Here is a 24,310-nt window from a genome sequence, read left to right on the forward strand (position 1 = left end):
ACGAAGCAGAGGTCAAACAACACAATATATCGTCTACATTAGTGGCTATCAGGGGTTGTTGGATGAAGAGATAATTAGGAGAAAAATCATCCTATGGGGCCACCCACGATAAAGTATGGTAGTCGAACATATTCAGTTTTAAGGGCACAAAAATACCTCACACAAACCTTTCCTTCAATTGTATTTCTAGCTCATGATTTGTAAGCAAGTCATCACAGTTATGTGAGGGATGATCATGCAATTTTCCCTATTACTTGCCTCTGACCTCTAAGGGGAAGGGAATTTCATAGGTAGATCCATCAATCATAGATACATATAATAAATGTTGTCATGGAATGGGAAATACTTTAAGGAAGATGACCACAACCATGGTACCAACTGAAGGAGGTGCAACATCTTTTAGTATAATGATGAGAAGAGAGAGCAATCATGGAGGCATGAGTCACCCCATTCCTCGGCCTGCTTTTTCCACCTCTCTGGTGCACCTTTTACTTTAATGATATGTTTTTTTTTCTTGCATAGCTTAGATGACCCAACTTGTCTTATTTTTTTCCAATACCTCTTAAGGATGTAAAAGTTTATAACTCGTCGAGGTTGGGACATTCATAAGTACCTTTATTTAGATAGAGCAAGAAATTCTTAGGAATATGGTGACAACCGATAAGTGGGGTAGAGCTCATGCTAGGCTTTTGTTCACATGCTTCATATGTCCTAGCCAGTTTTTGCATATATTATTTTCTTTTTTTGTGGTTTCATATGCTTTTATCTTTCTTTTAGTTGTATCAAACTCTTAGGGAAAATTATTGGGCCCTGACTTAGAGATGAGGATATAAGGTGTTAGTTTGAATGACCATTGGCAATCAACCCAAGGAATGAAAATGGATATAAGGGAGAAATGGAAAGTGGTAAGCATGGATTACCTTGGGTATGCTAGCTATATCAATCATTGCCTCCTATTAGTGCCTCTCCTAGCCTCATGGGAGCTCACATTGGACTAGGGGGGAAGGATGATCTCCTAGGTGAAGTATGGGAACAAGGGTACAATCAAGAGCGGTCAGTTATCTAGCTTGGCCTATGATCCATATTAGTATGTCCCAAACATTAAATGAAAGCACATGACTATAAAAATGGTTAGTGTATCCTCTGATAGATGACCCATCTTCCTTCAATAAGTATGCTAGATGGGAGAAAGTGTTGATTGGAGCATATGTGGAGAGCTTTGAAGTAAATTTATCTATGGATCATCATAGGGATGCTGGCTGGTTGGCTAAACCAATGGGGGGGGAGTTTTCTCATGCGGGTTACCCACTAATAGGGCCTTATAGATTAAATTTAGTTAAATTAATGTTGTTCACGTCATATATTTTAAAGTGCTTGAAATGTGTCTCTTCAATTCAATGCTATAAATATGGTTTTGTTGCCTTTACATCAAATCTAGGAGTTTGATCATTTTCAATTTCATAGTATTTTGTTTATTTTTGGATCCACTTATGTCTTCTACTATTGTGGTTTTGGGCTATTCTCTAGCTAGATTACTTGGAGCCTTTTTTCCTTAGCTTTGGTATCGGGCTTATTGGTTTCTTTATCTTTAGAACATTCATCTAAAGGTCATGTTTTCCACATCCTCTCTTAATTCGAGCTTCAATTCTAATTCTCCTTTTAGAGATATTCTCTTTTCCCATTCCGACAATTCATGTGTTTTTCATTATCTCCAAAAGTTGGAGGACCTACAACTCCATCCTTCTACATTAGATAAATCCTCACCCAATCTGGTACCATTGTAATAATCAAGAAGCAACTCTTAGGACTTTAGCTTAAAGCTTCAATGCAGATACATAGGTAAGGTTGTTGATCCTATGAGAAAGTGGTTGGAGTCTCATAAGGTAGCGTTGCTTGTTGGTTAGGGAAATAATAAAGGGTCTACATGTCATGGGAAAGTGATATTATACAAGTTGTTATATGCAAAAAGGAAAATGATTAATAAAGAGAAATGGAGAAGCTGATTTATCAAATATTTGTTTCTAATAAAGGTTATAAAGATCCATGTATGAGATGATGCAATACATTGTATCGTTGTTGAGTTAAATTAACACATCAAAGAACACTATAGATATATTTCTTATTTATCTAATGTTAATGTGAAAAGTATTTTCATGCAGATTGCTGCTTTATTTCTCTATTGGATGGGAATCTTAATGAACATCTAGCTTTTTCCAATTAATAAAAATATTTAAATAACTAGGAAAGAATTTCATTTTGAATGGGAACTAACATCTTTTTACAAATTTTCATTATTGTATCCTTATTATGGAAGTGATTGACAGGCAAATGGATGTGCAACTTAGGAGGCATGATGTAGAGACTTGGATGAAACGTCGTAATTTGCCATTTGGTTTAAGAAAGTGAGTCACTTCTTTCGGTCATCATCATTTTGCAGTTGTTTCCTTCTCGTTTCTTTCATTTTTATAAGTAATTTAATAGTTATCCATGGATCTATTGGGATCATTTTTGTGCCAACTGAATGAGATATTAAAAGCATGGTTAACTTGAATAGCTAGAAGTTTTAGTTTCACTTTCAATCATGAGTTCAATGTAAAATTCTAGAATATTGAGTTCAATTGGTTGGATGCCTTCATAACAAAGATAATGCTTCAAACATATGCTAGTAATGGTGAAGTCATGGGAAATGATTCACTATAGTGGATTAAAAGGATGATCACTAGGTGAAGTACTATGGATTGTATTGCGTATGCCCATTGTTTGGAGTCTTTGGATGCTTAGCTCTAAAATATGATATTATTTGCAACCAATTCTTGTTGGTTGTTTTAGTTGACTTATCCATCTATAAATATGGGTTATTTTGGTTTGTTTTACACGTTTGATTATTATCAATACATACCATTTGCAGATATCTTTTGTGTTTCACTAGTTCTTGTTGGTGTTTGCGGACTTTGGCTTTCAACATGGTAACATAGTCTTTGGGTCCTCGCATGCATGAGGGTTGTTGCGTATTGTTTTATGATCATGATGCATCAAATGCATGTGTTGTCCTTTACTAGTCATGTATTCCACCTTGCATTTCTATGTTCATGTGTGTTACTAACATAGACATTTTAATTATTAGAATGTGAGATACCAAGTGTTCCATTGTTATCCTCTAGTAAACTGTATCATTCATAGATCTTACACTTTTCAATATTCTTCCCCATTGTCTCTCATTCTCTTCTCGCTACAGTTGTGACATTGGATATTGTGAGAAACAACTAATTCCTTTTTCAAACTCATCCAAGATGGATGGAATTTAGTCCCTGGAATTGCAAAATCTACCAGGTCTAGTGCAAAGCCACACTAGGAAACATAGGTCATATGGCAACAAAAGATCAACCACCACTGTCACGTCAATGGCCTCTCTCCTGCTATTTAGTGGTGGATGTTATCCCCATAAAGGAATCTTACCTAAAGAGATCACCAAACAAGATCATTAGCAAATGAGGGCTCAAGGGTGATATTAGGTCTAATAGATAGGAAGGTGTTGGCAGGGCCTTGATGGTCATGATATGTGATACAAGCAATGAAGCACTCTTTCCACCAATTCCAACGAACAAGAAGAGGGTTGTTATAAACTAGGGTTTTATTGATAGGCAAGTTTACTACATGCAAAAGCATATAACAACCAAGAAATATTCTTTAAGAGATAGATTCAATAAAGTATCAAAGGTTAGCAAGAGGCAAGCCAAGGAAAAGGAAAATTTTGGAGTTTTTAATGGTTTAACATGCATTAAAAAAAACTAAGCTTAGATGTCAATCCTAATTTGGGGATAAAGATGCAATAAATTCTAAAATTTGTCATTTTAAGTTATTCAATGCAATTTTTATGAATAAAACAATGACATTATAGATGCAAATTTACCATAACATGCAAATTTAAGCCAAACGCTAACCCCAACTACCAAGGATTAAGAAAGAAATTTATGAATGATCACCATACCTACATTGGTGCCTTCTCTCAGCTAGGAAATGGAATCAATTAGGGCGAGATATATGATAGAGGGCCTTGGATGGAGAGTGTGGAAGACTAATCTTCTTCTCTTAGAAACCATAGCGATTTCTATATATGGGAGATTTAAGGTCAAGGGATGCATAGACTGTTGAAAAATGGGTAGCTATGGTTGGTATTTTCATTTGTAAATCATGAAGAACAATGCATATTTTTATGTTTGACCAAGTCAGTCTAAGATGCATAAGTTGACCCCACATGTGGAAAAGCCACCTCCAAAATCACATATAAACAAGAGATCATCAGACTTGATTTGGCACCATACCATCACACATCATTTCATCTGAAAATTACATAGATACATCCACACGTGTGAAGGAGTCAAAGGAGTGTTTTTGTCTGCGTTTACCAACTTCTATTCATTTGTTTGACCTGCGTTGACTTGGGAAAGCTTGCATCTACTTGATTGAAGTTTTGACTATCTTTGGATGCCGAAGATTGTAGAGATTCGTTGACCTAGTTGGACCAAAATATTTGTTATTGTTTCTAGCTCATTGACTTGGGTTGACCACAGGTTTGATTGAGGCTTTGGTCAAGAATTTCAGAGGTTACTTTCACTGTGGTTTTGATCGAATTTCGGCCCTCCGTTTTGAGATGCCTCAGGCCGAAATTTGGCCCTTCTGTTGTGTTGTCACTATGACAAACAAACTCCAAAATTTGGTCTACACTTGAATTTTGGAGCCTACTATGGAACCTATGATCGTTCGTTCCATAGTCACTTTATGGTCGATCAATTGTTTGTTAAGTATTCCAGTCTGTAAGTGTCAAAGTCGCTTGCTCACACATGCTCAGTTCACAGTAAGTTCATGAGCGCACTCCTTTATGTAAGCTTGAACAGGCATAGCACGAGTCCACCAAGACAGTGCCTGTGCGATGATCAACCTATGTCGACAGTCAATGCACACTTTCATTGGCGGTCTCTCACTTTTGGTTGCCAATTTACTTCTATTTCGATGAGTTTTTCAAACTCTCGCTTTTGCACACCTTCACTTTCTTGAGTGTCGCTTTCATGTTTTGACTGTCGCTTTCTCTTGCTTTCACCCTAATTAGTGTTGTTTTCATGTTATCTTTGCTCTTGCATGTGTCGCTTTCACTGTCGTTCACATATCGCAAGTGTTACTTGCACTTTTCTTTTCATACAGCAAATGCTGTCTTTTGGCATTGGAAGTGTTGCTTATCGTGTAAAGTGGAGTTTTGGCTTGATTTAAAGGATAAATTTGGTGTTGATGAGTCCTTATATTCATGTAGACATGTTTTACACTCATTCCCAAAGATTTATGCACTGTCGCACAAGTGTCGTCACTTTCGTCGCAAAGTGTACCTTTTGTGTTGCACTTGGAGAGGTATGTTGTATCACCGTCACATTGAGGACATCATGTTGTTCTTGTTTTCTGAGTGACCAATGTTGTGTCGTCTGCTGTTTGAGTGTGTGATCATGATCTAGTTTTGTTTTTGTTCACCTGAGCTTCATTGATCCCACACTTAGCCTTATCCAGAAAATTTCACTCCTGGGCAACTTGACTTCACTCAGCCTTCTTGAACTGCACTGCACAATATCAACCCTCAGGCCCTGACCTTGCCTCTTGGAACTGCACACTGTGCAGTCACAGTGCCCAACCTTGACCCTTGAGCTCCAAAACTGTGCAATTTCTGCCCTCCTGTCAGCCACAATTGCGCAGTGTCAAGCCTCAAGCTTCCAGCCTGACACCTTGAGCTATGCAACTGTGCAATCCATGACACTGTTCTCCCTCTAGAACTATGCATTAGGAAACTTCAAGCCTCAAGCTTAGTCCTTGATCCCGACATCGTGAGCTGCGCAATTGCGCATTCCTTGAGCTTGATCCCCCGCCTGTCACCCGGTTCCAGCTCAGTTAATGGATTGTTATCCATCATGTTAGACTATGGGTTTTATCGAACTGATGTCGTTTTGTCATGTGTGGATATTAGTTGCAGGTATTCTATCATGTTATGACAGGATGATGATGAAGGGATGAAGAAAGAGACCTTGCTAGAAGACACTTTCGAAGTTGCAAGAACAAGTGGATCAATTGAGAGAAGACAAAGGGACATTAGTTGCTACAGTAGTTGAGATCAAGTTTACATTGAAGACTCCTATCTTCAAGTCATAAGGATTAAGAAGAAGACCATGTTCATCTTTCAAGAAGACACAAAGAAAGCATCAATCTAGCTGAATCTACTTCTCCTAGATTGTAAATTACATTACAAGCTTATTTCACATTTCTTCATGAAATATCAAAGCAAATTACTGAAGCAACCTACACCAATTAAATATGATACTAAAACATAAAAACTGAGTAAGGAAAATAGAAACACATAGGACACAATTATTTTTGGACAAATAGTCCCCAGAAAAACGCAATGCGGGAAAACTGGTGCAACATCTCTGAGGGTTTATTATTATTATTTAGTAGCAAATTCTGAATACATCTCTGAATACCTTTTAGGGTTATTCAGTTACAGATAGAAATACTGGCAGAAATACTTATGAGGTTACCTCACACTATCATTTGGAAATCCTAACTGATCCAGCCCCAAACTGACTGCCCCTTGACTTTTCTGGCTGCCTCTACGCTGTCTCTGCGTCAGCCCAACGTCAAGCTCTCTGGGTGCCGCGTCACTCCTCTGGCTGGTCGATTTGCTACCTAGGAGATTCGCTTTCTTCCTCCCCGTCTCACACCCCGGCTCCTGGCTTCTGAAAATCGAATTCCTTTGCAAATTTAGGACTCCACATTGGCTTCTGCGCTGCCTCTACATGGCTCTACGTCAACCCCTTTTGCTCAGCGCTGCCACTGCTGGATTACTCTTTGCCTCTCTCTGCTAATGATTCTCCGGCTGAGAAAATCACTCTCTCTTCGGAAGCTATCCATGCCCCTCTGCTACAAGAAATCTCCTCAAACGATTTTTCCTCCTGAGAACTTCTCACTTTAGAAAATCGATTTCTTGATCTCTCGGTGTGTTTTCCAAATGACCCTAAAGCCCTTTCTTATATCTCCCTGTTGGATAACCAACAACCTAGTTTAAATCATAATCAAAGGGTCGGATCGTTTTGGCTTGATCCGTGGCTTTTTTTATAAGTTTCACCCCTGATTAGATTAATGTTAAAATTTGGGTACCAGAGGACAAGTGGTTCCTTAAGGCTTTTTTATCTTTGGCCTAGGGAAAAGTGTCCAAATTTATTTTTTACTTTTCTCCTAAAGTGATTTTATAAGTGGTAAAGTCAATTTAATTTAAAAGTGACTTTATAAGTATTAAAGTTACATTCTAATTTAAAAGTGACCTTATAAGTGGTAAGTTACATTCTAATTTAAATGTGACTTTATTAAAGTCAATGAAGAATTAGAAAGTGAAAAAGTGACTATGGAAATAAAAGGCTAAGTGGGTCTTTATTTAAGTGGGTGACTTAAAAAATATATAGTGAGAATTAAATGCACATTTATTTTCATCCCTAGATCTAAATGAATCTCAGCCGTTAGATCTTAGGGTAACCCAAGAGGTCATTTAGAGAGCAAAAGGAGAAGAGAAGAGGAAAAAATATTTCATTTTTTCATGAGCATTTGAGAGAAAGAGAAGAGAGAGCAAGGAGAATTTTTTTGAGCAGTGAAGAAGTGAAGGAGAGTAGCAAAGGCATTTCAACAAATCTGGGCAGCAACATTTATTGGCACGCATCTCAAGGAAAAATCGTACAGCAGGAGAAAGGCACATATATTGAGGAAGAGGGACAATGCAGAAATTGAGGAAGAGGGATAGTAGCAAGGGCATGCATTTCAAGGCATATTTGGGTGCGAATTTTGAGGCAGTCATATTGCTGAAATCCATACAAGTTTTGGGCACATTTTTCGAGGTAGGTTGTACAACATTTAATGTTGTTTTATTATTGGAAAAATTTCTATTTTGGTTGTTTATTGATTGGCACGATTTTCGAGGTGGAGTTCAAGCACAAAAATCGAGATAAGTTGTAATTTGTGGTTGTTGGAATTTTCACTGTGTATTCAGTTTCTTTGTAAAAGCATTTTTAGAAATAAAGAAGAGCTCTCAAACTGGTTTTCTCCAAGAGTTGTAGGGGGGTTTTTCCAGAGTCACATTGACCAAAAATCACTGTGTTATTTTCTGTGTGGCTATCATAATTTTGTTGTGTTTTATTTCTGCAATTTCAGCAGTTGTGAAATCTCTAAATTTGTGTTTTTAGAAAAATATTGTCATTTCCAGATTTTAGAATTTTTATCATGATTGTATTTAAAACTAAATACATGGAGTGATAAGGAAAAATGATAACCAGAGTGGGGGTTGAAATTTCTTCATGGTATTAGAGCTTGGTTGGCTGAAAAGTGCAGTTTGTGACAGCAAAGTGAAAATTACAGCAAGTTGATTTTTACACAGAAAACAAAAACCTTTACCACAGATTTGAAAGTTTCAGTTTGGTAGGACAGTGAAACATGTTTTTGGGTTTCAGAGTTGAAGACAGGTTGGATGGATAGAACAACTACAGTGCATGGAAGGAGAGAATCCAGAGCATCTTTGAGGAAGCAGAAGTTTGGGGCATTATGGTAAATAGTAAATACCACACAGAACCCAGTAGTAGTACCTGCTGACCCTGTACAGTTGGCAGAGTTTAACAAAAAGAATTCTAAAGCAAAAAGATTGATTCTGGAAGGAATCAAAGACCATGTCATTTCTCATATGAGAGGAAAGACTTATGCACATGAGATGTGGACAGCTTTGACTAGTCTTTACCAGAGCTCAAATGAAAACAAAAAAATGGTCCTAAAGGAGAAACTGAAGGCCATTAAAATGGCTAAGACTGACAGTGATACAACATACCTCACAAAGATCACTTCAGTGACAGATGAGTTGGCAGCCGTAGGTGAGATCATTGCATCCACTGAGTTGGTGAGGATTGGTTTCAATGGTCTTCCTAAGACTTGGGAGAATTTTGTGGATGGCATTATTGCACGGGGAAACCTTCCCGATTGGGAAAGGTTGTGGGATGATTGCATTCAGAATGAGATCAGAAAGAACCATCTTGGGGCAGCCAAATAGGTGGAGGATGACAATGTGGCATTGTTAGCAAGAGGAAAGAAGGGCAGAGCAAAGAAGCAAGCTTCCAATAGTGGAGGCAAAGACAAAGGTAAAGGAAAACAGTAGAACAAGGAGAAGGACTATTCCAAAGTCAAATGTTGGAATTATTAAAAGTTGGGACACTATGTTGTTGTGTGTCCGGAGAAGAAGAACAAGAAAGGGAAAGACAAACCCATGGCAACTTCTACAGAGATTGAGAGCTTATCAGAGAGCTTTGATCGGGAGTTTGGGTTCATAGCTTGTGAGGCCACTAGTGCAGGATCACCTGCTATATAGGTTCAGAGGGAGTGTGCATTCCCCGCTACTAGCAGAGCATCTTCTAGCATTTGGTATGTTGACAGTGGCATGACAAGAGTCAGAGTGTACTTCTCAGAGCTTTTAGAGGGTGATACTAATATAGAGGTAGTACTTGGTGATGACAACGTTGTTAGAGCAGTCGGTGTGGGGACATTGACATTTGATAGGGGACCCAAACCTCCCCTTGAAAGTGTCAGATGTTCTATATGTGCCTGGAATGAAGAACCTGATATCCGTCTCAGCACTTGAGGACAGAGGGTATGATGTGTTGTTCATGAGAGGGCAGGTGCTTATATATCCTAGGGGTTGGTGTGCGTCATGCCAAGGTGTACAAGTTCTCATTCCAGCCCCTAATGGCATTGAGTAGCAGCACCCGAGACAGGACCGATAATAGATCTAGCAGTTCAGAGTTGTGTGAGATTTGGCACTGCAAGATGGGGCACATGTATCATGGGGCTTTGAGTACATTGCGGGAGATCATCACTGGTGTGCCAGATTTCAGTTTTGATCACCTTAATGTATATAGAGGATGTGTTATGGGGAAGTTTGCTAGATCCCCTTTTCCCAGCAGTGACAACAGAGCGACTAGGATCCTTGACTTGATTCATACCGATGTGAGTGGTCGGATGTTTCATGTATCCTTGAGTGGCTATGAGTACTATGTTTTATTCATTGATGACCACTCCAGGAAGACTTGGATTTATTTCTTGAAGACCAAGAGTGAGGTTTTCAAGCGATTTCAAGAGTTCAAAGCTCTTGTGGAGACCCAGACAGGTAGGAAGATCAAGGTCCTTAGGTCGGACAATGGAGGGGAGTTTACTCTTGGTGAGTTTGTTGATTTTTGTGCTGAGGCAGGCATTAGGAAGGAGTTCACAGTTCCTTACAACCCCTAGCAGAATGGGGTTGCAGAGAGGAAAAACAAATCCATTGGAGGGGCTGCCAAAGCAATGCTTCATGATCAGGGGTTACCTTTATTTTTGTGGGCAGAGGCTTGCAACACTGCTGTGTACTTGCAGAACAGGAGTCCACATCGTGCCTTGGGGAATGTGACTACGGAGGAGGATTTTTCTGGGAAGAAGCCTGATGTTGGGCACTTTTGTATCTTTGGGTGCTTTACATATTCCTATGTCCCCAAGGAGAACATGACCAAGCTAGAGCCCACTGCAGACAAGGGCATCTTTGTGGGTTATAGCGAGACCTCGAAAGCTTATCAGATTCATATTCCTGCGTAGAGGAAAGTGGTTGTCAGGAGGGATGTGAAGTTCGAGGAGGAGAGAGATTTTAGGAGGTCAAGGGAGTTAGAGTATCCAGAGTCACCAGAACCTCAGGAGCTGAGTCAGTCATAGGGATCTAGTGGTCAGGGATCAGGAGGTACATCGATTACAGTGTTAGGTCCATCAATGAGCAGTGGCTCTTAGAGTCAGGTGGGTGGTTCTTCGGGTAGCATGTAGGGCAGTCCACAGAGCAGTTCGCAGGGTAGTCCACTAATGGACAGTTCGCATAGTATTTCAACATCTACAGGCACAGATTTAGGCATGAGGTCAGTTGGCAGGCCTTCAGGAGTTCGGGCTTCTGATGATGATGAGGATTCTTTCACTTCGGTGGGAGAAGTATGCTCATGGAAGAGGAAGCCCAAGTGGCTTCAAGATACCTTGCGCGAGGCCACATCAGTTGTTGGGCCAAAGAGACAGGTTAGAGAGAGTAAATCACCTGAGCGGTTTTGTAGTCACAAGCATTGTTGACTTCGAGCCTTCTAGTTATGAGGAGGCAACCAGCCAGTAGGTTTGGAGAGAGGCCATGATGGAGGAGTATTCTTCTATTATGAAGAGCAAGGTTTGGGAGGTAGTGTCGAGGCCTGAAGGTAAATCAGTGGTTACTTCGAAATGGCTCTACAAGATAAAGCTTGCTGCAGATGGCAGCATCGAGAAGTTCAAGGCTCGATTTGTGGCAAGAGGGTTCTCACATGTAGAGGGAGTTGACTATGAGTAGACCTTCGCTTCCGTAGCTTGGTATACATCTATTTGCTCCATTATATCGGTTGAAGCAGAGATGGGTTGGAAGATCCACCAGATGGATGTGAAGACCCCATTTCTCAATGGCTTCATTCAGGAGGAGGTTTGTATTGAGCAGCCGCAGGGCTTTGAGGTGCATGGGAAGGATTCCCATGTATGAAGATTGAAAAAGGCACTCTATGGCCTAAAGCAAGCTCCTAGAGCTTGGTACTCGAGGATTGTTACATACTTGCAGCAATTGGGTTTCACAAAGAGTGAGGCTGATCTGAACCTATACTTCATTGTGGTGGGTGAGGAGCCTCTCATTCTGGTGTTGTATGTTGATGACTTGATCATCAATGTCGCAGAGAGACTCATTGAGGGTTGCAAGAGAGATCTTGCTTTAGAGTTTGAGATGAAGGATATTGGCTTGATTCATTATTTTCTGGGATTGGAGGTGTGGCAAGAGGAGGGGCATTTCTTCCCGGGACAAGGGAAGTACATTGTGGATATTCTTAGCAGATTTCACATGCAGGACTACAAACCCATGTCTACACCTATGATCACTAACTGGAAGAAGCTTCACGCTTCTGATTCCGAGTTGGTGGATCCTACTCATTTAAACCGCTGATTGGTTGTTAGATGTATTTGGTCAACACTCGACTAGATATATGTTTTGCAGTTAACAATATGAGTCAGTTCATGTGTGAACCCAGGAGAGTGCACTGGGTGGATGCAGAACACATTCTTCGTTACTTGCAGGGGACTGTGGATTTTGGTCTAGATTATAGATATGGTGATGGAGTTAGACTAGTAGGGTACACAGATTCAGATTGGACAGGTTGTGCTTCAGATAGGAAGAGTTCTTCCGGGTGCTGTTTTGGGTTGGGTTCGACAGTTGTGTCGTGGATCAGCGAAAAACAATAGTCAGTTGCATTGAGCTCAACTGAGATAGAGTATATGGCTGCTAGTTTGGCTAGTTGTGAGGCCATATGGCTTCACAAGATGTTTGGTCTATTTAGTCAGGCATTGAGACCTTCAGTAATTTACTGTGATAATCAGAGTTGAATAAAACTCACAGAGAATCCAGTTTTTCATGACAGGTCAAACTTTGACCGCTAAGTTGCACGAAACGGGGAAACGGAAACGAGTTTCCGAAACGGGAAGCGATACGAAACGCGACCTCCCCAAATTTTGGAAATGGGGAAACGCGAATATATATATATATATATATATATTAAAAATATTTAAAAATTATTAATATATATATATGTGCAATCATAAAGCATTAATGATACATTTACATTATATGATTATAATTTATTACATTTAAACATTAAGATTAAATTTGCATCACATTTACTCATGAGTCATGAATAATCACATAATGAAAATAAAAATATAGGAACTGGAAAATCCAAAATCAGCCTTTATTTATATTAGTATATGAGGCTGCAAGTACAATAAGGACTATAAGGCTGCAAGAACTATAGAGACAAGTCACAAAAGACTAATCCTCATCATAACAATCCTCATAAAAAATAGAAGCAGCAGAATGCTCAACAGTGGATGGTGGTGCTGAAGAAGATGATGCACCAATTCCACTTCCAGAATCATCCTCAATATTTAGGGCAGCAAGAGAGAGATCCAAATTAGGATTTTCTGCATCCACATCCCATTCTTTAGAAGGACCACTGTTGTATTCTGGACCCCTACGAGATGCAAGGCGAAGGTTGGAGTGCACATAAACAAGATCCTCTGCTTTTTGTGAGCCCAACCTATTGCGCTTCACAGAATGAATAAAACCATAAGTGCTCCAATTCCTTTCTGCTGATGAAGAGCTTGCCACTTGTGAAAGAATACGAATGGCAAGGCTTTGCAAATGTACACCATTTGCTCCATGACAAATCCACCACCTAACTGGATTCATGGTGCTTCTCTCCTCCAAAGCTGATATATCTGCATAATCATCTATTCCTGCAGCAAAACTGGCAAATTCCTCCTTTACCTCCCTATGTAGATGAGAAGGAAACATTCTCATAAGTGCTTTTTTCACCCCAGTAGCGACCTCTCTATCCTTATGGGGTGCCTTCCTCTTCCCATTGCTTTTAGCAATAAGCTCCTCATCATAAAATTTGGGGTTCAAAGCATGTGCTAAAGTGTGCAATGGTGTATTGAAATTGTTCCACCTGTCAACAATGATTTTCTTGATCAAACCAGCAAAATGATCATCAACAAACAAAAGTTGTGGAGACTCCTGCGAAATGATTTCCATAGTTTTCTCAACCATGGAATCCATGCCATCATATACCTCTCCCAAGAAAGGTTGGTCAGTGTCAGCACTCCGGAGAAGCTCAAATGCAGGGGTTGTGAACTTTAGCAAGAAATCTACCTTGCTCCACCAATCCTCATCAAGGCACAATCTACGCACCATAGATCCCCGCTCTGAATCTGCTTGTCTCCACTCAATCCAAAGTTGACTCACCACCATAGAAACTAATGCATGCTTAACCTCAACAAGGCGGTGCAACATCACGAAGTTTGAGGCATATCTTGTCTCAGCAACCTTTAACAACTCCAATTTGGAGTACTCTCGAAATATGGCCTGAGACTGGTGGTGGTTGGTGATGAATTTGATAATCTCCCTTGCTTCCCCTGTGACTTCCTTTATCCAGGAAACTTTGTTGTCAATCTCCTCTAAGATCAGATTCAGATTATGGACAATGCATGGTGTCCAAAAGATGTGGTCATACCTCCCCTCAATAATTAAACCTGCAGCTTTGCAAACTGGTGCATTATCCGTGATAACTTGCACCACCCTGTTAGGCCCTATTTGTTCAATAGCTTTTATAATAACATCAACAATGAACTGTGCATCTTTCACCTCTCCTGAGCAGTGTTCTGCCTTGATAAACATTGCTCCTTTAGGGGAAGTGGCAATGATATTTATCAATGGTCTGCGCCTCATATCTGTCCAACCATCTGAGACTATGGTAACCCCAGAGCTACTCCAGGAAGAACGGATTGGAGCTAAAATGTCCCCCACAAGTTCCTTCTCATTTTTGAGAAGCTGGGTTCTGACTTTCTCATAGTTGGGCCCCTTGTACCCTTGATGAGCTTTGTTAACTGCCCTTATCATATCTTGCCAGTAAGGAGAGCGAACAACATTGAATGGGATACCACATGCATAAATGCACCTAGCCACTCTGGAATCAGCTTCTTCTCTTGCTTGCACATTCACCAATCTAGCAATTCTGCTATCCTGAATTGAATGGGATGCCCCTGGGCCTCTGGTATTTTTGGGTGCTGGTTGTTCATGTTCTTGAGTGTGACCAGCTCTCCTCTTTCTTGCTTCAGCTACAATCCTTGGCTCAATGTTAGATGGAGCTTGAGTAAGGTCATCATGCCTTCTCTTAGTAACATCCGCCTCATCTTGCTCTCTTTGATATGCCCTCCTTACCAACGGATCTGATGATTTTGTGCAACCTGAAATCCCCTGTCCTCCTCCATGCAATAGATGCGCCTTCACTCTTGGGTAGGAGCCCTTGTACGTATTATTGCAAAGATTTCATTGCCATTCCCATGAGCCACCACCTCCACATCTTTGAAGCTTCGTCACATGCCTCCAAAGAGGATAATATTCAGCCCTTGGGTTGGCCCTAGGGTTTGAAGTTGCAGCTGCACTTTGGCTGGAAGCCATTGCTGCAAAAATAAATTAAAAAAACAAATCTGTAGATAATAAAAACGTTTTTCATATTTTTGGCTGTATAAACCCTAGAAAAATTAAAGAAATAGTAAGAAAAAACTAAGAAATGAATGTGGCTTACCCAAATTCATTTTCTGTGGCTGAATCTACCCTAAAATGCCAGAAAAGAGGAGAAATATGGCTGTAGCTGAGCCAAATCTGCTGCAAAAATAAATTTAAAAAACAAATCTATCAATAAAAAACGTTTTTCATATTTTTGGCTGCCTAAACCCTAGAAAAATTGAAGAAATAGTAAGAAAAAACTAAAAAAATGAATGTGGCTTACCCAAATTAATTATCTGTGGCTGAGACTACCTCGAAATGCCAGAAAAGAGAAGAGAAATATGGTTGTAGCTGAGCCAAATCTGTTGCTACTGAAATCTCCTGCTGAAATCTCTTTCTCTTGCTGCTGAAATCTCTTTCTCCTGCTGCTGAAATCTACTTTGCTCACTGCTCAAAACACCCTAGCTGAAACAACTGCCAATCTCCAAGAGAAACGACTTGCTGAATAGTGTGATGAGAGAATGAGAGAAACTGCTCTTTTATAACTTTAGAAATGGTTTCTAGAACATCCTGGAAACCCTAAAAAAATTTAAAAACAAATTAGAAAAAAAAAATTAAAAAACAAATGTTTTTTTTGGGGAAACGTGGCCCGTACGGCCTGGAAACGCGTTTCCGGCTGTACGGCCACGTTTCCGTTTCGGGAAACGTGGCCGTACGGCCGGAAACGCGTTTCCAGGCCGTACGGTACGGGGAAACGCGTTTCGTTTCGTTTCCCCTGGCGAAACTCCCCCTAGGGCCACGTTTCCTGCAACTTAGGGTCAAAGCATATTGAGATCAAGTATCACTTCATTAGAGACCATGTCCAAAGGGAGCTGTCAAGCTTGAGTACATTTCCACAAATGAGTAGGTAGCAGACATTTTCACCAAAGCCTTACCATGGGGCAAGCATGTCTACTTCAGAGACAAGATGGGAATGGTGAGGAACACTTTCCTCGGTAAGAGGGAGTGTTAAAATTTGGGTATCATAGGACAAGTGGTTCCCTAAGGCTTTGATCTTTGGCCTAGGGAAAAGTGTCCAATTTTTTTTTTTTACTTTCCTCATAGAGTGACTTTATAAGTGGTAAAGTCAATTTAATTTAAAAGTAACTTTATAAGTGGTAAAGTTACATTCTAATTTAAAAGTGACTTTAAAAGTGGTAAAGTTACATTCTAATTTAAAGGTGACTTTATTAAAGTCAATGAAGAATTAGAAAGTGAACAAATGACTATGGAAATAAAGGCTAAGTGGGTCTTTATTTAAGTGGGTGAGTTAAAAAATAGAAAGTGAGAATTAAATGCACATTTATTCTCATCCCTAGATCTAAATGAATCTCACCCATTAGATCTTAGCGTAAATCAAGTGGTCATTTAGAGAGTAAAAGGAGAAGAGAAGAGGAAAAGATCATTCATTTTTTCACGAGCATTTGAGAGAAAGAGAAGAGAGAGCAAGGAGAAAATTTCTGAGCAGCGAGGAAGTGAAGGAGAGCAACAAGAAGACATTTTAGAAAATCTGGGTAGCAACATTTATTGGCATGCATCCCAAGGCAAAACCGTACAATAGGAGAAAGGCACATATATCGATGAAGAGGGACAACAATGAGGGCACAAATTTCGAGGCGATCACACTGTTGAAATTGTACAGTCCGTACAACAAGTTCTGGGCACGTTTTTGAGGTAGGTCGTACAACATTTAATGTTGTTTTATTACTGGAAAAATTTATGTTTCCCTATTTGCTGATTGGCACAATTTTCGAGGTGGAGATCAAGCACAAAAATCGAGATAAGTTGTAATTTGTGGTTGCTAGAATTTTTACTGTGTATTTCAGTTTCTCTGTAAAAGCATTTGTAGAAATAAATAAGAGCTCTCAAACTGGCTTTCTCCAATAGTTGTAGGCGGTTTTTTAGGGTCACATTGACAAAAAATCACTGTGTTATTTTTTGTGTGTGATTGTCATAATTTTGTTGTGTTTTATTTCTGCAATTTCAGTAGTTGTGAAATCTTTAATTTTGTGTTTTCAGAAAAATATTGTCATTTCCAGATTTTAGAATTTTTATTATGCTTGGATTTAAAACTAAATGCATGGAGTGATAAGGAAAACTGATAACTAGAGTGGGGGTTGAAATTTCTTCAATTAATACCCATTAATATTTTAATTTTCCTAAGTTTAGACGTACGAACCCTTTAAAAATATTAATTATTTTCATAAAATCACTTATGGGTGGAATTTCCCAAAACGCTTTCTGGGTTCTTTGGAATGCATGTGCCCAAGCCTCCCTGCAAAATTTGAAGCTTAGAACACATCTGATGCTACTCGAAATCAACACTTCCTCTTAGCAAGTAATGTGCTCTAGCAATACAGTGCTACTACATACTGCTCTGACTTTGAAGCATCGTCCTCTGTACTGCTGATGTCTAACACGTTGTCCACCAACTACTGTGCTATTGCTGCTACTATACTGTTTCCTTTGACACTACCACTGCCAATGCTGCATTTGTATTGCAACTCCCTCTCAAATGCTGCATCTGCTATGTTGTTAGCACTGCCACTGCTAACACTGCAACTCAATTGCTAAGAGAAGCAGTTGAAACACCCAAAACTGGATAAGTATCCAGTGGATACACCTCGGTGCTGAAATCCTGACTACTGCTAGTCCCATGCTTTCTTCTGAAGCCACTACACTGCTGAAGCTCTGCACTGTGCCTCCTCGCACTGCTGCCTCTCTACCTATGCTGCTGACATTCTGGCGCTACTAACCACTGCATCTAACGAATCAACACTCCATGGCACCAACTGAAAACTCCTCCATCCTGCTACTACTGATCATTGGCTCCTGTAGCAAGGTGATTATCTAAGAGGTGGGCTCCTCAAGGATCCTGCCCATCTGTAGCTCTATCGAACTACAGTTCTATATCAGCCCACCTCCCTCTTGGAGGTACCTTCGATGTCATTGCGAACTCCTCCTCCTGTTCGATCTTTGCGGCTGCAACCTTAGGATTGTGTTTCTCATCCTCGTCCTTCTTCTTCAAAGGACATTGGGATGCATAATGGCCCATCTCACCACATCTGAAACATTTCACCTTGGAGACGTCTTTCTTACGTCCATGTTTCCCTTGCTGTCGCTTTGATGCCAGGGCTGTGTTATCCTCCTCTACTTTAGACTTCGACACATTGCTACTGTTGCTCCCGTCAAGGTTGACCTTGAGTAGATCTCTCCTCAGCTCTTCTTGTTTTAGAGTTGCCCACATCTCTTCCCAATTTGGCAATGCTGCTCTGCCTAGGATATCTTGGACAAAGGCTTGCCAGTCATCCAAGATGGAATTTAGAGCTAGTCTCACTAACTCCGAATCATGAGGTGTATTTCCTGTAACTGACATCTCATCACGGGTCTCCTTTAGTTTCGTGAGGAACAAATCCACACGTTCTCCCTTCTGCATCTGAGCAGATCTCAACTTCTATTCTAAGTACATCTTTCGTTGCTCAGAAGATCCCTGATAAAATGTGGCCAAGGCATCCCACATCTCCTTAGTAGTTCCTTTGCTAGCAACGTGGCACACCATGTGATTCTTGACTCCATCCAGGATCATCCTCTTGGCCTTTGACATCTCAGTTCTATACTTCTTCAGCGGATTTGTATTCGTGGGCTCAACTACCACATTATCAACATACATCTTGAGGGCATGCTCATCTAGAAGGAAAGATATTCTAGTCTTCCAAATGGCATAGTTGGAAGCCCCGTCCAACCTGTCCTGATCCCTCAAGCCATTGGTTGCCATATCCTCCGAAAAAATGTCGAACAACTCCCTCTTTCTCCCTGCTAAGTTGCTGCTCCTCTGCCGCTCAACAATTGAGAAATGTTGATTTCCTCGGGAAGAAATCACTAAGGAAGTATTGCCTCATTATGTGATCTGCTTCCTCCTTCTGACAACTTTTCTGCCCAGCGCTCAGCTTGCAGAAAACTGCTTTCCTCTAGCTCTGCGTAGCTCCCTCTGCCTTGGCAAGTTTTCAATATGGCAATCTTACCTCTCCGCCGGCTCATTCAGAGAGAGACACCCATGAAAATGTAGCTCTCCTGGCTTGAATTGCGCAATCCCTCAGGGAATTCAAACCGCTGCTTGCTGCAAAAAGTTGGCCCTTGCTTTAGTGCTAGATCTTCTCTTTCCTGTTTCACATCAACAACTCCGATACCATGTGAAAATTCCTAGATCTAACAATCTCAGGAATCGTACTGCAACCAGTTGAATCTACTTTTCCTAGATTGTAAAAAACATTACAAACTTATTTCAGATTTCTTCATGAAATATTGAAGCTAATTACTGAAGCAACCTACACCAATTAAATATGATTCTAAAACATGTAAACTGAGCAAGGAAAATATAAACACATAGGAAACAATTATTTTTGGACAAATAGTCCCCAGAAAAACCCAATGTGGGAAAATCGGTACAACAGCTCTGAGGGATTATTATTATGCAGTAGAAAATTACGAATACATCTCTGAATACCTCACAGGATTATTCAGTTACATAAAGAAATACTGGCAGAAAGACTTGAGGTTAGCTCACACTCTCACTGGAAATCATGGCTGATCCAACCCCAAACTCACTGCTCCCCGACTTTTCTAGCTGCCTATGTGTTGTCTCTGGCAGTGTCTGCGTCAAGCTCTCTGGGTGTTGCATCACTCCTCTGGCTGGTCGATTTGTTGCCCAGGAGATTCAATTTCTGCCTTTTGGTCTCACACCCCGACTCCTAGCTTCTGAAAATCAAATTCCTCTACAAATTTTGGACTCCTCATTGGCTTTTGTGCTACCTCTGCGTGGCTTTGCATCAACCCCTTTTGCTTAGTGCTGCAACTATTAGATGGCTCTCTTCCTCTCTCTACCCATGATTCTTTGGCTGAGAAAATCACTCTCTCTCTGGAAGCTATCCCTGCCCCTCTGTTGCAAGAAATCTCCTCAATTGATTTTTCCTCTTGAGAACATCTCACTTCAGAAAATCGATTTCTTGATCTCTCGGTGTGTTTTCCAAATGACCCTTAAGCCCCTTCTTATATCTTCCTGTTGGACAACGAATGACCTAGATTAAATCATAATCAAAGGCTCAGACCGTTTTGGCTTGATTCATGGCTTTTTCTAGAAGTTTCACCTCTGATTAGTTTAATACCCATTAATATTTTAATTTTCCTAAATTTAGACTTAGGAACCCCATTAAAAATATTAATTATTTTAATAAAATCACTTATGGGTGGAATTTCCCAAAACGCTTTATGGGTTCTTTGGAATGCATGTGCCCAAGTGTCCCTGCAAAATTTAAGGCCTAGAGTGTTAGTTTTTGGTAGCATCGCAAGTGCTCTAGTCTTGAAAATTGGTGGAGAGGCTAAGGTACATGAGTTCTAAGGAACCCAAAAACCGTTTGGTGAAATTCCACTATGATTGTATTTTATTAAAATAATTAATATTTTTAATGGAGTTCCTAAGTCTAAACTTCTGGTAATTAAAATATTAATGGGTATTAATTAAAATATGGGTGAGAATGATCTAGAAGGCGGATCAAGTCATGTTTTAATATTTGCTGTTGATTAGAGACTTAATCTTGGCCGTTGAAGACTCAAGGGGAAAAGTATAAAATGGAGGTTTGGGGTTCATTTGGAAACACACACTGAGAGATTGAGAAAATCGATTTTCTGAGGTGAGAAGTTCTTAGGAGGAAAATCAATTGGGGAGATTTTGCAACAAAGGGGCAATGAGAATCTAGGAGAAGGACTTTTCGGAGAATATTGATAGAGAGGCGGAGAGAGCTTGCAGAGAGGCAACTTGTCACACAGAATCCAAAACGATCGGAACAACCATAACAACCGGAACTGTCGGAATTGCCGGGAACTGTCCGAACTGCCGGAACAGCCGGGAGAGCTGATGTAGAGGGCAGAGAAGGTGACGCAGATCTAGTGCAGAAATAGTCGGGGTTAACCAATCTTGTGCTGGATCAGCCAGAATTCTGCCAGGTGAAGTGAGGTAAAACTCACTCAGATTTTCTGCCAGTATTTTCTTTGTAAAGGATTGCTAGCTAAGCATCCTAGATTTGTATTCAAATATTTCCCCTGCATAATAATAAACCCTTAGAACTGCTGCACCAGTTTTTTTGCATTAGGTTTTTCCAGGCATTATTGTGTCCAAAAATAGGTGTGTCCTATGTATCTTGTTCTTTTCTCTTTTTTTGGCTATGTTACACGGGTTCCCGAACCCGGGGGTGGGGTTCTTGAACCCATCTCGGGTTCCCATCCCTAAGTATCAGATTCGGGTACGGGTTCTTTTGAGAAGAACCCATAAGTACCGGGTTCTTCTATGAAGAACCGGGTTCTCCAAAAAATATATTGGGTTCTTTTCCTTTAATGGGTACTTAGAACCCAAAAATTGGGTTCTTTGGGTTCTTCAGAAAAAATTTATATTAAAAATTTAATTTTTAAATAATTTTTTTTTTGTTAATCGAAATTTAAAAAATAATAATATGATATTAACAAATGTCAAAATCTTAAAAGTTAAGTTTTAAAGCATAAAATTAAAAAAAAATATTGAATTTTTTTTTCTATATAATACTACCTAAGCACCAACAGGGGATTTGAACCAGTGACCTATCACAAGGAGTGCCTTAATAGTACACCCATTCACCATCAATCCAAAGCCCCGTGGGCAAAAAAAATTATTGAAATTTGAAACCTATGTCTATTTATATTTTCCAAAGCAAAACTAAAATTAAACCTAAACTTTTAACTATCCCATCTACCCATCGAATTTCATTTTTGGTTTAGCTGTTCAACCCGTTTACCCATTTCTGGAGGCAGTGGACAGAGCACCTTCGACAGCGATAGGGCTTCACCTTCAGACAAACAGAGCACCAATGGCGTTAGGCATTAGCCTGTTAGGCCATTTGACTGTTCCATCAATAGCATTTGACTGTGCAGAGGACACTGTTTGCGCAGGGGGGACGTCGAGCAGTTTCAGCTGGAGTTTGCGTAGGGCAGAGAGCTGGGACGTTGGTTCAGGTTTCTGTTCAGGTGTAATGATTAGACTTCCTTTAGCTCAAATATTATTGTGCTGATTCTAAAATAGTGTTGTGTCAAGAATCCCCCTCGATAAGAAAAGTTACAAGCTACAAATTTTCTTCATAGTACTTTTTGATGTATCTTCATAATGCTAAATTATTCTGAGATGGAAGAAGAGTCGAGAAGAAAGGCACTACAGTAAAGGAAGGTGACTAACGTTGTGCAGAAAAAATGCTTTGGAAAATTCTAGAAATCTTCCCTAGTAATAGATATTTATATTGTTTTTACCTACAATTTTTTTCATTATCATTGTCTGGTCCAACGATCTCATATTATGATGCGTCTTGAAAGTTTGTTTATGGGCCTATCTCTTCAGAATTCAGTGTTTGCTTTTATTTAAGTAGGTCTTTTATCCAGTACTAGTTGTTGTTATTACCTCACTCTGAATTCAGTCTGTTTCTTGTTTTCTAGAGGGATTGTATTTGTAATTTTGTAACAATAGATTTGTAGGATTATGTGATTATCACGATGTGCTCAAAGTTTAGTATGTATGTAGCTGCACAATTCTCTTTCTATGGAGGAAGAAGACTAATAAAAGCATCACAGTACAACAGTGGTAGTAGTAGCTGAACCCTGATAGACAAAGGAGCCTGGAGGATATTTTAATAGGCAATAACATCTATCTTGAGATTTACATCCACTCCCTATAGCTCATAGAATACTGCTGACCCTAAGGTATGTCTGCAATAAGGCCTCAGATATCACTAGCTCACAGTAATCAGATCTTCTATTAAGAAGCTTAGATTGTGGTATAATGCTTAACACCAACACTTCATATTATTTCTTGCCACCATCCAAATGTTAAGAGAGAACTTTCAAATATGTGTCAGATCAACGCACAATTTGCATTACAAACGGGTACCACTGTCTAGATCTACACAAGTTGTCGAATATGTCTTGCCATTTCATTATACCCTCGATGCAACACTAAGTTCTTTAGCAATTTGTTTCAACCAAGACTTTGACTGGCTTAGATTCTCCTCAGACTGTTAGGCCTTGATTAATGCTTGGAACTTTTCAATTGTCCGCAAAGAGATCACAGAATGCTAGAAAGGGATTATAAGTTCCAGCAGTTTATGCGAGCACAAGAGACTCAACCTTGCAGTGTGCACTTTTCTTAAAAATTAAATGTTTTTCATTTTTTATGTCTGGTTTGAGATTTGAATAGGAAAAGGCCTTGCTATGATTTGTCAATTCTTATTTCAAAATCTAGCTAATGTTTTTGTCTTAGAGAAAGGAAACAAATCCTGAGGAAATATTTGGTATCCTTGGGCCTTTATTGCAAAATTCACAATTATCAATGTAAAGATTGCAAACTGTATAATTTATACCTTGGTAAGCCATTTCATTACCTGGAACTAGTGGTAGGGATCCTTTACTGGAAAGCCAAGGAGATCTCCTGCCCAGACTTTCAGCTTTCCTCCAGCCAGGTGCCTCTTTCCTAGCACTTGTATCCACTATCTCAATGGACTGAGACTCTTCTTCTGAAATGGACTGAGACTTTTTTATTAATGGAAATAAATTAATAATCTTATTGCATCTATCATTTTAGGAGGCGTTGCACAGTTTAATAAATTAATTCCTTAGTAGAACACACCATTGATAAGCTTGGAGGTGTATCTCTTGTCGGACCCTTGATAAATTTCTGCATTAATTTACAGCTATATTAGGCTTGTTGTATCAATTTGCAGTGCAGTTTTCTGCCCTGTTAACTACTTGTAAGTCTGCCCTATTAACTCTATTTCCCAGTATTGGATCTAGGCACTTGTCCTCCCTTTCAACCACCTTAAAACACTAAAAAATATTCTTTTAATTTTCTGTTTTGCACATCTGGAAGTTACCTGGGAATGCCCATTTGAAAACCTGGGAATCTGCAGTTAGAATACTGTTTCAATTCAAGATTCGAAAGACTAAAACAATCCTCCCTGACCTGATACACTAGGCTATATACTAGCAAATCTATGGCACTGATATTTTGAAGTA

General features: G+C 39.7%; 1 protein-coding gene across 4 annotated transcripts in view; it reads left to right on the top strand.

Annotated features, from left to right (window-relative positions):
- Window positions 1-24,310, top strand: part of LOC149144963 (putative cyclic nucleotide-gated ion channel 20, chloroplastic) — a 481,236-nt gene that overhangs the window by 336,973 nt on the left and 119,953 nt on the right. For all 4 annotated transcript variants that reach the window (XM_089446392.1, XM_089446393.1, XM_089446390.1 and 1 more), the window contains one exon: window positions 2,325-2,402. In XM_089446392.1, the coding sequence (XP_089302518.1) occupies window positions 2,325-2,402 (78 nt within the window). The remainder of the gene's footprint in view (window positions 1-2,324; window positions 2,403-24,310) is intronic.

The sequence above is a fragment of the Pinus tabuliformis genome, chromosome X (assembly GCF_031772625.1).
Source record: "Pinus tabuliformis cultivar Carrire ecotype Pingquan chromosome X, CPIR1, whole genome shotgun sequence".
Classification (NCBI taxonomy): domain Eukaryota; kingdom Viridiplantae; phylum Streptophyta; class Pinopsida; order Pinales; family Pinaceae; genus Pinus; species Pinus tabuliformis.